This window comes from Patella vulgata, chromosome 6 (genome assembly GCF_932274485.2).
Source record: "Patella vulgata chromosome 6, xgPatVulg1.2, whole genome shotgun sequence".
Lineage (NCBI taxonomy): Eukaryota > Metazoa > Mollusca > Gastropoda > Patellidae > Patella > Patella vulgata.
This window is the reverse complement of record NC_065884.2, coordinates 1,154,767-1,171,022: the sequence shown is the minus strand read 5'-3', so window position 1 is coordinate 1,171,022 and position 16,256 is coordinate 1,154,767. Positions and strand designations below refer to the sequence as shown.

The 16,256-nt window shown below is 33.4% G+C and overlaps 1 protein-coding gene across 1 annotated transcript in view; it reads right to left on the bottom strand.

Moving 5' to 3' along the window:
- Positions 1-16,256, bottom strand: part of LOC126823501 (von Willebrand factor D and EGF domain-containing protein) — an 84,968-nt gene that overhangs the window by 44,202 nt on the left and 24,510 nt on the right. The window contains exons 2-5 of the mRNA XM_050552385.1: positions 3,198-3,392; positions 2,310-2,468; positions 2,010-2,030; positions 1,235-1,491 (exon numbers count right to left, since the gene is read on the bottom strand). Coding sequence (XP_050408342.1) covers positions 1,235-1,491; positions 2,010-2,030; positions 2,310-2,468; positions 3,198-3,392 — 632 coding nt within the window. The remainder of the gene's footprint in view (positions 1-1,234; positions 1,492-2,009; positions 2,031-2,309; positions 2,469-3,197; positions 3,393-16,256) is intronic.

Here is a 16,256-nt window from a genome sequence, read left to right as displayed (position 1 = left end):
TCTGTTGATTTCTGTCTTATCAGATCAGTTTCAATTCTACTACACTTTTACTGTTTCAGTAAGTAAGCGATCAAAGTCTTAAGTTGACGATAAGGTAGCTCATAACCAGTAAGACAAAATTATGGGAAACAACTGACATAGAGAAACCGCCCCGGAAAATCCCGATAACACCGGAAGCGAACCCGCCATCTCCAGACTAGCGAGCCAGCGTCTTACATGGACATCATGGTGTCGATCGATGGAAACAACACCACATCAGTTCGAGTCGACACGCTCCGAATTAAGGTGCTCTCAGTTGATGGTTTTATCGACATAAGCACCGCTTCACATCTAATGGGAAGGGACGCACAGCTGAAATACTTATGTTTTGTTTTAAGTTTCTAAACAAAATCTATAACATTTATCCCGGTGGAAATGTTTCTCGTTAGTTTAGTTTACGATCTCTACAAGATTTGATTGTGATTTATATTTTGTAATTTTATATTATCTTTCTAATTTGTGTAAATCATTATTATTATGACAAGACAGGGATCCATATCATTTCTTTAAATGGTTTCTAAATAGTAGGCCCCTAGGCGGTCAGGTCATCCATTTGCAAGCGTGCTTCGCCAGCGTCATACGGACTTTATCCAGATAAATGGTATGGCTAGTATCTGAAACTTTCACTCGGGGATTAGATGAAAGTGAAGTTGTTATTAACCCAGAATTAAATGTTTACCAAAATATAACTCTTTTTATGTTTAAATCCGCCACTCATTATTTGAGTACCTGAGATCTGACTTCTATACAATGTGTGAACCAAATAATTAGTAAAGAAACGATATAAAGCCATTATTAATTTAAAGAGCAAAAATTCTACACACTAAATACGGGAAACCACCCTAAATAGGTAACCCGGGGAAGGGCTATACTATAAACCGGAAACTAATCCTAACCCTAACCCTAACCCAGGCACACAGAGGATCAGGCTCCCGGTTACCTATTTAGGGTGCCAGTCTCCGGGTTACCTATTTAGGGTATTTTCCGGTATTTAGTGTGTTTTCCGGTATTTAGTGTTTTTCCGGTGTTTTCCGGTATTCAGTATAAAATGGTGTTTTCCGGTTGTTTTCAGGTGTTTTCAGGTGTTTTCCGGTATATAGTATTGCCTGGCTAATATCAACAGTTATAAACGCAGTTTTAACATGGGATATCGTGATTTGTTGTTTTTTGTTGATGACAGAAAATCTGTACATACCTTAAAGCCAACTGATGTTATCCCTTTAGCTTTAAGGGTTTGTTCTTCCAGCTTGGTTTCGTTTATTACAGTAGGTGACCCTATACTTGAGTTGGATTTTGCTATTACTCGATCGTCGACATACCAAAATACAGTATACCACAATATTTCAGTAGATTGTTTAAAGTCACAGTAAAATAGGAAAGGCTGGTCAGTTGGTGAGATATAATTTATGTCCACTGTAACGTTTATATTTGCTGTCTTGTAATCGGGATAATCTATAAAGGCATTTATAGAATTGCAAGGCTAATCGATGAGATTGTCTGGTATTGGTTTCAATTAAACTCATGACATTTGATAATTTATATGGGAATATTGAATTCAAAGAAGTCAACTGATATTCAAAAATAAACCAAACGATAAAGGAAAATTGATTTGAAAGTACCCGAATTTCTGGATCTGACAATGAACCAAATAACGATAAAACAGAATAATTTAAAATATTTGAATGGTATTCCAATAGAATAAGCAGCATTATGTTGCATGAAGGGTCCAGCTAAAACCTGTCTATTTGTAACGTTTTTACATTTTACAAATCGGATAAAAACATTGAGCGGATTTTTTAAGTCATAAAAATTACAGAGTGTATCGTGGATCATTCAGTGCAAATCGGGTGTTTGTTTGCTAGATTGACAGATTAGACTAGCAATTGTTCTGATTTAGATTTAATTTTGTTTAAGTTTATCTACATGGAAACAACAGGCTTTACATCATATTAAGACAAAAATTATATTACCACTTTTATTTCCTAGCAAACCTGAAAAGAAACAAAACGGTTTAGTCTCAAAAGTTTCTTACATTAATTATCTACACGAATTGCTAGACCTTCGGTAAATGACACTGACTTGATATTTAATAGGAATAATACGAAATAATGTCGGTGTCTGAATATATAAATGAAAACAAAATAGCACAAAATCCATAAAGACCGACTTTTGATTTTTCGGGTGTTATCAACTGCCCTTCAAATTCTGTCGGTAAGTGTGGTCGTTTCGACGTAGTAAATATTGAAAATACGTTAAAATGAAAATCTTACCTGCACAATAACCTGCAGACGCAAGCGGGAGTCTCTTTAAATAATAAACAGTGATAAATTCACAGCGTTTCATTTTTGTTGTAAACTCCAAATCACATTCATTCGAAACATGGATACATAGATTAACATCCTGTTCATTATCTGATTCTGTAACATTATCTGTTGACAACAAAACATGTAGATTGTAAAAATTGATGTTTTGATAGATGCTTCACTTTGTTATACGTTATTGTCGTTTTCTGTATGCATGTTTGTTCCTACTGGCATGATATTGGGATATATCTAGAATAACTAAATGTTAAGCCAGAACGAAAATGCCAAACATGTATGAATGATTGTTTCAAATTCTTCCTTCATGGGTACATAGAGAAGACAAGATGCGGATTTACATCGTCGGGGTTATTTTATCCTGTGTTCGCATTCTCTCATTGGAGATATAAGATGACGGTGTCCAGCATTCCATAATCTTTCGTTTCTTAGTATATCGCCGTTTCCATAAACTTTGTCAGGGCGTAGAAGCTAATCGGACTGTGAGACAATGGTCACGACATCAAATGTGAACTTATACAAACTTAGCAGATATGACAATCTGTGCAACTTAATCTTAAATCGAATTCCAACTGCACGCGAGTGTGTACACGGGACCTCGGTTTTTCGTCCCATCCGAACGACTAGACAGCTGTCCTTGTCAGGCCCTCCGTCCTGCATCACTGACAAGGGGAAACCACGCCGGAAAATCTGGATGAACTTTCTCCCCCAATGCAGGGATCGAACACCCGACCTCCAGGCTAGCGAGCCAGCGTCTTACCCACTTAGCCACGTGATCCCCGTAAATCGTAGCCTTTACTGGTGAAATACATACAAGATTCTTGTCTATATATATATTACCTTTCAGATATACAGGATAAACTGTACCACATTTGTTTGGACCTGGACTGTTTTCGCTGTGTAGTTCAACACCCAATTCTCCATACCACCCCTCTTCTATGTATTGGTCAGAAATAGGTGTTTCACCTGCTTTCAAAGCATATGTTGGAGATCTTTTGTTAGTGTCAGGAAAAGACTTCGCATATGTACATGGGTCTGAAAATAATACAAAATTATTCAGCAAAATCAAATGAGAATTTAATTTAATAGTAGGTGGGGTCTTATCACAGGAATCAACCAAATAATTGTCAACCATAGATTATTATTTGAATGAAGTTTTTAGGGGCCATACTATATACCGGAAAGCACCGGAAAACAACCGGAAAACACCGGAAAACACCATTTTATACTGAATACCGGAAAACACCGGAAAAACACTAAATACCGGAAAACATCGTAACTACCGGAAAACACCCTAAATAGGTAATCCGGAGCCTGGTCCTCTGTGTGCGGTTTTGGACCAAATGAACGCCGATGAAGGAAGGTCAAGGTCATAACGATGTTCGTTTTACAAATAGCCCCCCCCCCCGCCAAAAAAACCAAAAAAATTCCGATTTTTTTTTCTCCAAAATTTTTCCGAAAAATTGGTTTTACAAAAAAACATTCCGTAGAAAATAATTTTACAGAGAAAAATACTGGACAAAAATTTAGAATTTTTTTTTTCAGAGAAATTTTGGAGAAGAAATTGTTTAAAAAAATCTGAAAATTCCAATTTTTTTTTCTCCAAAATTTTTTTGACGAAAAGATTTTTCTGTCACAAAACAAAAAATTCGAATTTTTCCGAAAATTTTTTTTTACAAAAAAACATTCCGTAGAAAATAATTTTACAGAGAAAAATACTGGGGGGTGGAATTGTCCAGTCACGTGACGAACATAGATCTCTCGTTCCTCAAGCCATATTATTTCTACAGTCATTGTCATTAATCACAAATTACGGGATGATATACGAAAATGCAGGTTTACTTTGAAATAGTGCAAATGATACTTTTCCATCTACAATCTTCAGATCAAAGGATGCAAGTTCTTACACAGTGCAGTATAATTTGTGCAACAGAAAACATCTCGATTATCGATTGTCGGAAAAAACATTTTCTCGGGGACATTTTTTTCCGAATACGCATTCGGTGTAAGTCTTCAGCCACCAGGAAGTGGTTAACATAGTAATGTTTTATTACGATAGTAGTACATAAAACAAATTGGTTGCCGGAGGTTCTCTGGGAGAAAGTAGCCTCATCGGCTAGAGTCCTCTATTTCACAAACAAAAACAACAATTGCTTCCTTGAAAATTTATCGATCAACCCTTTTTACAGACGTCCAGCTTACCACTTCCCATCAATGTAGTAAGATAGAATATGTACTTTTCTCATGGACAATTGGGCGAAAGTTGGGGTTTTCTCAAGAATAAATGGTCAACAAGTTGGGGAAAAAAGCTCGAAAAGTAATCCAGAAACAAATACTGTGTGCAGCAATCGAAATATGATGTAATATGTTGAATATTATTATGATTCAATATTAAGAATCACGAGACCGGCGCAACCGGCATATAATGGGGCCCTTCGAGGGCAGTGTTTAATCTACTGAAATACTGAAACATTGAAATTTACTGAAATTTACTGAAAACAAAAATTAAAATACAAAACATAATATGGTCAATGATGGAGGTAGACTGATTGCGTCTTTTAAAACATTCAAAACATAATAGGCATCAACAAAATTTTGGAGAAAAAAAATCGGAATTTTTTTGGTTTTTTTGGCGGGGGGGGGGGCTATTTGTAAAACGAATATCGTAATGACCTTGACCTTCCTTCATTGCCGCTCACTTGGTCCAAAACCGCACACAGAGGACCAGGCTCCGGGTTACCTATTTAGGGTGTTTTCCGGTATTTAGGATGTTTTCCGGTATTTAGTGTTTTTCCGGTGTTTTCCGTTATTCAGTAAAAAATGGTGTTTTCCGGTTGTTTTCCGGTTGTTTTCCGCTTGTTTTCCGGTATATAGTATTGCCGAGGTTTAGTGCAAGTTGATACTGGGGTATAAATAGGGTACAAAAGGTCAAGTATATCATAACGTTTTGGGTTTGTGCAAAGTGTCCTAGTCGTTGTTTATTGTACCCCTAAATCACAGAATTATCTAGCAATCAAACATGAACAATAACATGCAATTCAGTAAATCGCTGTAGAATGTAACATAGTGTATCCCCAATGGTATTGCTCTGTTCTATTTACGGGGGAGACACATAGTCCAATCATCCTCTCTTGATAACTGTACTATTGTTATCGACTAATCAAAAAAGTCCATATATAGAAAGCGGTTGGCCATGGGTGAAGTGAAGTGACTCGAATATTTCTTTTCAACCAAGATCGCAAACTTGTTGTAAACGTTGTCAAAATATTTTAGAACATCTCTTTGTGTGCATGTCACTTCTTTGATATATCCTTTATTGCAATCTTACTGTTCTAGTTGAACGAAAAAACTGCTATAGTCTGGTTAACGTAACCAAATACACCAAGACGTGTATGTAAACTCTTTTAATTGGTTCGTAGAGTTAACCTACGAGACCAATGAAATCATCAAAGGCAAATAATTTGAATTCGTGAATATAGTGGAGTAGCACGGATTTCTGGTTTCTTTCTTTCAAAAACAGGCTTACTAAATTTCTCAACTGTGCGTTTCAATGTAAAGAAAATACATAACATGTAATAATTACAATTACGTCTATTTTATTTACCATATAATGACGTCGTCGGATTTATTCGCTATTTCAAATCCATATTGCACATTCATAGGTCAGATAACCTCACACCTTGTTGGGCATGGCCATTGATAAAAAAATAGTGTGATGATCCTAAATGTTTGTAATCAGGTAAGTTTGGCTTTAAGTTTTATTACGGTTTTCTTTTGGTTTCAAAGAGTTTCTGTTTCGGATATTCTGTCTCACCTTGACCACGACAAAGTTAGTTTTGTTTTATTTTTAAATTAAATTTGGATGTAATCATTTTCAATCGTCTGTGTTTTTATCGTTAGTAAATTCTGCCAGAAATATTGGTGTACTGTTTAATAGTCACCCATAAGGTAGCTCTGAAAGGAAATCCTTTGATATAGACACTGAAAAAATCTGGACGTGTGTGAAAATTACTTTACACAAGCTTGTGTTGTTTTGCATTCCATAAATCTTAAATATATATTCATATGTAATCCTATCTGTAAAACAAGCAAAAATGTTATTGTAAGCGAGAAATTAATATTTATTAAATCCGGAAGTGACGTAGTTGGTTCAACACGCTCATTGGTCTCTATAGTATGCATACATATTTGGCATAAGCTTACTGCTGTATTTTGTTCACGCATCGTCCTTTTGCCAAAAATCAGAACAAAAGGGCTGTTTATTGGGATATTAAAAAAAAAGCACGAATTTATGTTTTTTAACGTATAGTACCCAAAGCCATAGCGTAAATTCACTTCTACTGAAAAGTACGTTCTGGCCCAATTGCTGCCACATGGCTAATTGGTTACTTACATCATGTGTTTTGTTTGACAGCTTGCAAGTGACATGTATTTAGTCTGCATCGATATTTTTGTGCTTGCTGACAGTATTTTTCAACAGAAACAGACCAAACTTATGGGCACGTGAGACATATAATATAGTGCATTTTGGCACATAATGTTGACGTGAACGACTTTTCCTTTTCTTTTCGTTCATTTCCTCTTGCGAATGGCTCGAATTTGTATACGGCATTACTGTAGACCCATACAAGCGATATCTTATATTGTGATACGTAGGTGTCTGAGGTTGACATACTTTGGAAATTTATATATTTATGTGAATGTGTATGTGCCAATAGTCCGTTTAAATAAATATAAACACTGCCAGCAGACTCGGCACGCACAAAAACATTCCAGCTGACAAAATATCTCCCACTTGCCGGGTGTCATACAAAACACGTGATGTAAACAATTAGCCGTGTGGTGTGAAATGGTCCAAATCGTACTGTTCAGTATGAGTGAATGTACGCGTCGGATTTGTATATTGAACAGTCCCTTTGGTCGGATTCTCATTCAAACACGACGCGTGAACAAATTACAGCAACACACTTATGCCAAATCTGTACGCTTACTATAGAGACCAGTGAGCGTGTTGAACCAACTACATCACTTCCGGTTTACAACAAATCAGTTTCGTGCTTATAAAAACATTTTTGCTTGTGTTACAGAGGGGATTATTTATCAATATATATTTGAGATTTATGGAAACCTTGTTGAAAATCGTTGGTCTTCTCCTGGTAAAGCGTACCATCAACACATATTTTGTGTTTATGAAAAATGAACTCCATACAAAACCAGTTGGATTGTGACTATAAAGAGCCATTTCCATTCATTCGTGGTGTAAGTAGAAAGGAGTGGGAGATTCTCGGTGGGATGTGGTCATAACGGACATAATCCAACAAAGCAAAAATTCACTTTGGTCTAACGGCCAAAAATATAAGTAATTGCAATAACGATATATTTACATTAGTGTTTCCTTGATAAAAATAATGTATCATCAGAATTCAACTGAAAAAGTACCCTATAACAGTAAATTAAGATAAAGTTGTCGAATTATTACTTCTTCTTTTTCTTGTTTTTTTTTAAAAAAAAAAATGCTTTAGCTACTTTAACAGAAGATTATTATGGCAATATCTGTTATTTATTTTTACTCAGACAGGCTTGTTCTTAGGTGTCTGTTGTCAAATTTATGCAGTTTGCTGATTTTTATTGACCCACTGTAGATCAGAAGAATACATAATCTACGTATTGATTTTAGTTTTTAAAAGTTGATTTAATGCGCGTTGGAAAAATGAGTTAAACTCCTATTTAATTTAATTGGTTAATCAAATCGAAATTGGACATTATTGGTTAACTGGAAACCCAGGAAACACAAAAAGTTTTGGTAACATTCGTAATTGGTTCTAATATGGTTACGGTCAGAATGTTTTCTTAAGCACGTTCTCCAAACGTTCGAAAAGGGTTCAGAGATAGACTGTACTTTTTATAAACGTTCCAGAAACATCGCCAGAATGTTATCTTTTGACGTTTTAATTTTACTTTCATTCAACAATGACCGAACGTTATTTTGAATGTTTATAATGTTTCATCGGCAAACATTGCATTAAAACATTAGATTAATATATACGTTAGTAATATATATGTTTGTGACGTTATATTGATTTCAGTTTTTAAAACGTTCTGTTTTTCTAATCTAAAAACGTTAAAATTAAACGAAAAATAAACCCTTCCAATAAAGTTCGTAAAACGTTGTATTTCTATTTTACATATGCTTTACATCTTACATCATTAGCAAAAGTTGCATTGAAACATTAGATTAATGTTCCAACTCCGTTTTTTATGACGTTATATCGTTGATACTGTGAACTGTTACTAAACATTAATTAATATCGTTCTAGTGACGTTTACTTAAGAAACGTTCAGATTGGATGTTCCAAGAACGTCAACTGAACCACCCGAATCAACGTTATTTCCAAAGACTGGGCAGACAACCTGTAAACGTCAGTAAATTATGTTCTTCTAACGTAACTATTGTAGCGTTTTAACTTATAATTCTTTGAACGTTAGTAATATATTTGTTTGTGACGTTATATTGATTTCAGTTTTTAAAACGTTCTGTTTTTCTTAATCTAAAAACGTTAAAATTAAACGAAAAATAAACCCTTCCAATAAAGTTCGTAAAACGTTATATTTCTATTTTACATATTCTTTACATCTGAAATCATTAGCAAACGTTGCAGTAAACATTAGATTAATGTTTCAACCCTGTGTTTTTATGACGTTATATCGTTGATACTGTGAAACGTTACTAAACATGAATTAATATCGTTCTAGTGACGTTTACTTTAGAAACGTTCAGATTAGTTGTTCCGCGAACGTCAACTGAGCCACCTGAATCACCGTTATTTCCCTAGCCTGGTCGGACAACTTGTAAACGTCAGTATATTATGTTCTTCTAACGTAACTATTGTGGCGTTTTAACTTATGATTCTTTGAACGTTAGTAATATATTTGTTTGTGACGTTATATTGATTATATCGGACTTCAGTTTTAAAACGTTCTGTTTTCCTAATCTAAAAGCGTTGAAATTAAACGAAAATAAAAACCTTACAATAAATTTCGTAAAATGTTGTATTTCCATTTTGCATCTTTTTTTTTACATCTTACATCATTGGCAAACGTTGCATTAAAACATTATATCAATGTTTCAAACTCGTTTTTTACGTTATATCCTTGATACTGTGAGGCGTTACTAAGCATTAATTATTATCGTTCTAGCGACTTTTACTTCAGAAACGTTGGGATTAGTTATTCCGAGAATGTCAATAGAACCATCTGATTCAACGTTATTTCCTAAGCCTGGTCAGACAACCTGTAAACGTCAGTAAACTATGATCGTTTAACATAACTTTCGTAGCGCTTAGCTTATGATTCTTTGAACGTTATTAATAGATTTGTTTGTGACGTTATATTGATTATTGGATTTTAGTTTTTAGAACGTTCTGTTTTCCTAATCTAAAAACGTTGAAATTAAACGAAAATTAAAACAACCTTACAATAAAATTCACAAAACGTATTTCCATTTTACTTCTTTTTTACATCTTACATCATTAGCAAACGTTGCATTAAAACATTAGATTAATGTTTCAGCCTCGTTTTATTATGACTTTATATCCTTGATACTTTGAAACGTTACAAAACATTAATTAATATCGTTCTAGTGGCGTTAACATTAGAAACGTTCAGATTAGTTGTTCCAAGAACATCAACTGAACAACCTGAATCAACGTTATTTCCCAAGCCTGGTCAGACAACCTGTAAACGTCAGTAAATTATTTTCTTCTAACGTAACTATTGTAGCGTTTTACCTTATGATTCTTTGAAAGTTAGTAATATATTTGTTTGTGACGTTATATTGATTTCAGTTTTTAAAACGTTCTGTTTTTCTAATTTAAAAACGTTAAAATTAAACGAAAAATAAACCCTTCCAATAAAGTTCGTAAAACGTTGTATTTCTATTTTACATATTCTTTACATCTTAAATCATTAGCAAACGTTGCATTAAAACATTTGATCAATATTTCAAACCGGTTTTTTTACGTTATATCCTTGATACTGTGAGACGTTAGAATTACATGTAATTATTATCGTTCTAGCGAGTTTTACTTCAGAAACGTTGGGATTAGTTGTTCCGAGAACGTCAAATGAACCATCTGATTCAACGTTATTTCCTAAGCCTGGTCAGACAACCTGTAAACGTCAGTAAACTATGATCGTTTAACATAACTTTCGTAGCGCTTAGCTTATGATTCTTTGAACGTTATTAATAGATTTGTTTGTGACGTTATATTCATTATTGGATTTTAGTTTTTAAAACGTTCTGTTTTCCTAATCTTAAAACGTTGAAATTAAACGAAAATAAAAACAACCTTGCAATAAAATTCGCAAACGTTGCATTAAAACATTAGATTAATGTTTCAACCTCGTTTTATTATGACTTTATATCCTTGATACTGTGAAACGTTACACAACATTAATTAATATCGTTCTAGTGGCGTTTACATTAGAAACGTTCAGATTAGTTGTTCCAAGAAAGTCAACTAAACCACCTGATTCAACGTTATTTCCCAAGCCTGATCAAACAACATGTAAACTTCAGTAAATTATGTTCTTCTAACGTAACTATAGTAGCGTTTTAACTTAGGATTGTTTGAACTTTATTAATATATTTGTTTGTAACGTACGTACTATTGGTTATATTGGATTTTGGTTTTTAAAACGTTCAGTTTCCTAATCAAAAAACGTTGAAATTAAACAAAAACAATAACCCTCAATAAAGTTCGTAAAAACGTTATATTTCAATGTTACATCGTTTTCCTGTAATTCTATTGACGTTTACCTTAGAAACATCCAGATTAATTGTTCCAAGAACGTCAAATGAACCATCTGATTCAAGGTTATTTCACAAAACTGGTCAAACAGCCTGTTAACGTCAGTAAACTAATATATGTTTTTCTAACTTTTGTAGCGTTTTAACTTATGATTCTTTGAACGTTATTTATATATTTGTTTGTAACGTTATATTTATTGTATTGGATTCGAGTTTTCAAAATGTTCTGTTTTCCTAATCTAAAAATGTTTAAATTAAAAGAACAAAAATAATCTCCAATAAAGTTCGTAAAACGTTCTATTTTTATTTTACATCTTTCTCCTGTAATTGGACAATGACTTAATGTTATTTTAGATGTTTTTGTAATGTTTCATTGACAAATGTTCCATTGAAACATTAAATTTATGTTTCAGCCTCGTTTTATTTGGAATTACATCGGTGATACTGTGGGCGTTATTTTACAATAATTAAACTTGTTCTATGAACGTTTACATTAGAAATGTTCAGATTACTTATGCCAAGAACGTCAAAGGAACCATCAGATACGGCCTTATTTCCTAAGTCTGTTCAGACAGTCTGTAAACGTTAGTAAACTAGTTTCTTCTAATGTAAATAAGATTGAACATATAATCCCGAATTATTTCCGAATTATAATAATTATATTGGATCTTACTTTTTAAAACGTTCCGTTTTCCTAATCTAAAACCGTTTAACTAAACAAATAAAAATACCCCCCTCCCACCAGCAAATTTTCATTTAAAGTTTAGAATAATGTTTCAAACGCGTTTTATTAGACGTTAAATTGTTGAGACTGTGAGACGTTACTAAACAGTAATTAATATCGTTCTATTAACGTTTACTTTTGCAACATTCAGATTAGTTGTTCCAAGAACGTCGAACCATCTGTTAACATGTTATTTCCTAAGCATGGTCAGCCTGTAAACGTTAGTAAACTATTTTCTTCTCTTTGACGTTATATCATTGATACTGTAAAACGTTACTAAACATTAGTGACGTTTACTTTTAAAACGTTAAGATTTGATGTTCTAAGAACTTCGGATGAGCCATCTGATAAAACGTAATTTCCTAGACGTAATATTGATATTACATTTTATACTTACTTTGAAACGTTCCGTGGTCCCCTTTCCAAAAAGTTTAAATTAAACGAACAAAAATAACCCTCCAATGCTTTTTTGATGTTACATTAGACAATCGTTGCATAAAGACTTTAGATTAATGCGAGCCGTTACTAAACATTAATTAATATCTTTCTAGTGACGTTTACTTTAGAAACGTTCAGATTAATTGTTCCAAGAACGTCAAATGAACTGTCTGATTCAACGTCTGCCAACTGTCTGCAAACGTTAGTAAACTATGTTCTTCTAGTGTATATTTGTACCGTTTTAACTTATGGCTCTTTGAACGTTATAAGTATATATTATGTTCGTGACATTATATTGATTATATTGGATTACATTCTATGTTCCTAATATAATAAACGTTTAAATTAAACGAACAAAAATAACCGTCCAAAAATGTTCGTAAAACGTTTTATATTTAGATGTTTTTTTTTAAATATTTTACTGACAAGAACTGCATTTAGGCTTAGATTGATGTTTCAAGCGCGTTTTATTTGACGTTTCGTCGTTGAAACTGCGAGAAGTTACTAAACATTAATTGGTATTGATCTATTGACGTTTACTTTACTAACGCTCAAATGTCAAGAACACCAAATGAACCATCTGATACAAAGTTATTTTCTAAGCCTAATCAGACCTCCTGTGCACATTAGTAAACTATTTCTTATAAAATAAAGTATGTAACGTTTTAACTTATAATTCTTTGAACGTTATTAATATATTTATGCATGCCTTTATGTTGATTCTATTGGATCTTAGTTTTTTAAACGTTGCGTTTTCATAATCTAAAAACGTTAAATTAAACGAAACAGTCGAAAAATCTTAATGTTTAATGTTTTATTTATCATTATTATTATTATTATTACAGCATATTTATATTGCGCCCTTTCATATAACATGTTCAGGAGCACTTTACAAAGTGACAATGTAAATAATACATAAACAACAAGATTATAGACATGTTAACGATTGTATCCTGATTAAATAAATGTGTTTTAAGTTGTGTTTTTAAAAGAATATAGAGATGTACAACATTTTAAACTAAATGGTAGATTATTCCATAAAACAGGTGCTTGATAAATAAAAGAGCGCTGACCGTAAGAGACTAGTTGAACAGTTTTGGGCTTTAAAAGTAGCTTATCTGATGTACGTAATGTTCGGTCAGGTGTATACAGTTCTTAAAGATCTGAGAGGTAAACCGGAGCTAAATTATTTAAACATTTAAAAGTAAGTAGTAAAATCTTAAAATCAATTCGATTTTTAACAGGTAACCAGTGTAGATTATATAAAACAGGAGTTATGTGGTCACATTTCTTAGTTAAAGTAACAAGTCTAGCCGCAGCATTCTGTACTTTTTTGTAATTTATCTATAAGCTTTAAAGGTAAACCAACTAAAAGTGAATTAAAGTTATCTAATCGAGAAGTGGCCAGAGAATTATCAAGTGACTTAGTGGCCTCTACAGTTATACATTTACGTATTTTACCTATATTTCTGATATTAAAATAGCACAATTTACAAATATTATTTACTTGAGCTCCCATAAGCATAAAACTATCAAAGATTGCGCCAATATTACGAGCAGAATAAGATGAAAATATATCAAAATTACCAATTACAACAGGGGGGTTATCATGTGCAAATTTACTTAATTGATGCCCTGAGCCTAATAACAAATATTCGGTTTTATCAGCATTCAATTTTAGAAAGTTCTTTGACGTCCATTTTCTAATTTCACTAATACAGTTCTCAAGTTGTAATTTTGATAAATTGAAAGAAGATGGACAATTAGGTGTAAATGAAATATATAATTGATTATCGTCGGCATACAAATGAAAGCTGAGACCATATTTTCTGACAATATATCACCTAATGGTGACGTATAGAGGGTAAATAAAATCGAACCAAGAACAGAACCTTGGGGAACCCCAGATGACAAAACAGATTCAGACGACGATTTACAATTAACTATAATACACTGCTTTCTACCCACAAGATAGCTTTCTAAAAGATTTAATGCAGAGCCACCAATACCGAATTTAAATTGAGGTCTACGTAGAAGAATGGAAGGGTCCATCGTGTCGAAAGCAGCAGATAAATCTAATAAAATTAGAAATGTGCATTTCCATTAAAATATCATTTGAAACCCGGGTTAAAGCTGTTTCGGTACTGTGAAATTATTTATAAGCACTTCGAAATGGTTCATACAAACAGTTATCATGTAGATGGGCCTTTATCTGAGAAGCAATACATTTCTCCAATATTTTAAAAACATTAGGATCTAGTTTTTAATTAAAGGGGTAACATAAGCTTGTTTGAAAACGTTGGGAATAGTAGAGGATGATATACAAGAATTAATAATATTGGTAAAAACTGGAATAACTTCGTCTATACAGTCCTTAAGAACAGAACCCCAATTTTACTTGCTCAAAGCCTCGAATAGTGTATCAATTGTAGTCGTAGATAACACGGGTGAATATACAGATACATACGAATTAATCACTACTCTTATTATTTCAAAGAAAACAGATGCATATTAAAACAAACACAATTATCAATTTATTAAAACAAACACAATTATCAATTTATTATAACAACAATTAAAACAACACTTTATTATTGGTTCGAGTAGTCATATTAAAACAGTCTTTTTTGTTTGGTCCGAGTGGTCTACCAGTTGGTCCGACTGATCTTGGCCCGAGTGGTCTTTGGTCCGAGTGGTCATGGATTCTTGCGAAAAAAACCCAATGTGTACCGAATTTCTCGTTCAAAAATAAGGCGGTATTTTTGTCACAGTTAGTGAGTTACTGTCGAAGTTGATTAAATTTGACCAATATCTAATGCGAAGACATTCCGAACAGAAATTAGACGGTGATTACAATTTATTTATTGTTAAACCATAAGTCATTGCCAATCAAATTGCGTGTTAGTTTTTTTACGTGGGCTTTTGTAGGCGCTTGACAATCACAATGACAGCCTTGTGTAACAACAAACACTTCGTGACTTACTTATAGAAGTCAGCAGGCCTAGCCCTAGCCAAAAAATAATAAATAGCCTAGACTAGATGATGAGTATTAGGCCCTATAGAGTATTACTAGTCTAGATCTAATACGAATAGTAATGGTTTGAAATCTATGTATATTATAAACCCATAACCTAGGCCTACCCTTTTTGTAGGTCTATTCTAGATAGGCCTAGATCATACTGTAGAAGTGGCTAGTTTCGATTTGTTTTTATTAGTAGTAGTTTATAAATAGTACGTATTAACTAGATAACCAAGGCTACGGTCATCTATATTTAGATTTAGGTCACATAGTATTAGCAATAGCCAGTGACTGGGTAATTAATCTAAGGTCCCTGATTTTACGCTGCATGCTGACAGTTTCTTCCTAAATTTAGTAATAATAATTATAACTGGTAGGTGTCTTATATATTCTATTTTTGTAGTTTGATAGAGAATTATATCTTGTATATTTTCATCGTATTGTCATGTGCATATATATTCTTATAAATCATAATATACTATTCAAAAAAAGTAGGGGATATTTGATTTTGGGGGCATAATACTAAAATATGCAAATGACTACGAAATAAGTCACTATAGAACCTAACAGAAGAAACATTTCCAGTTACATGTGACGCCCAAACGCACCAATAGCTACCGCATGGAATGCAGGTGATGCTTGGGATCATCATGGGGGTCCAACCCAAGATTTGCACGACTCTGACTGTGAATGTTACAGTCATTGTGGCATTGAATTTCAGGGTGGAAACATCAGTTTAATTGTTTTAGTGACCAGAAAACAAATTTTGATATGCGTCGGCTTACCAAAAATGAAAGGTTACGTGCCCTTGGCATGCTACAGATCGGCACAACACAGGCGGTTGTGGCGCGGACGATGAATGTTTCTCAGTCTGTCATAAGCAGGCTATGGTCCAGATACCGTGATACA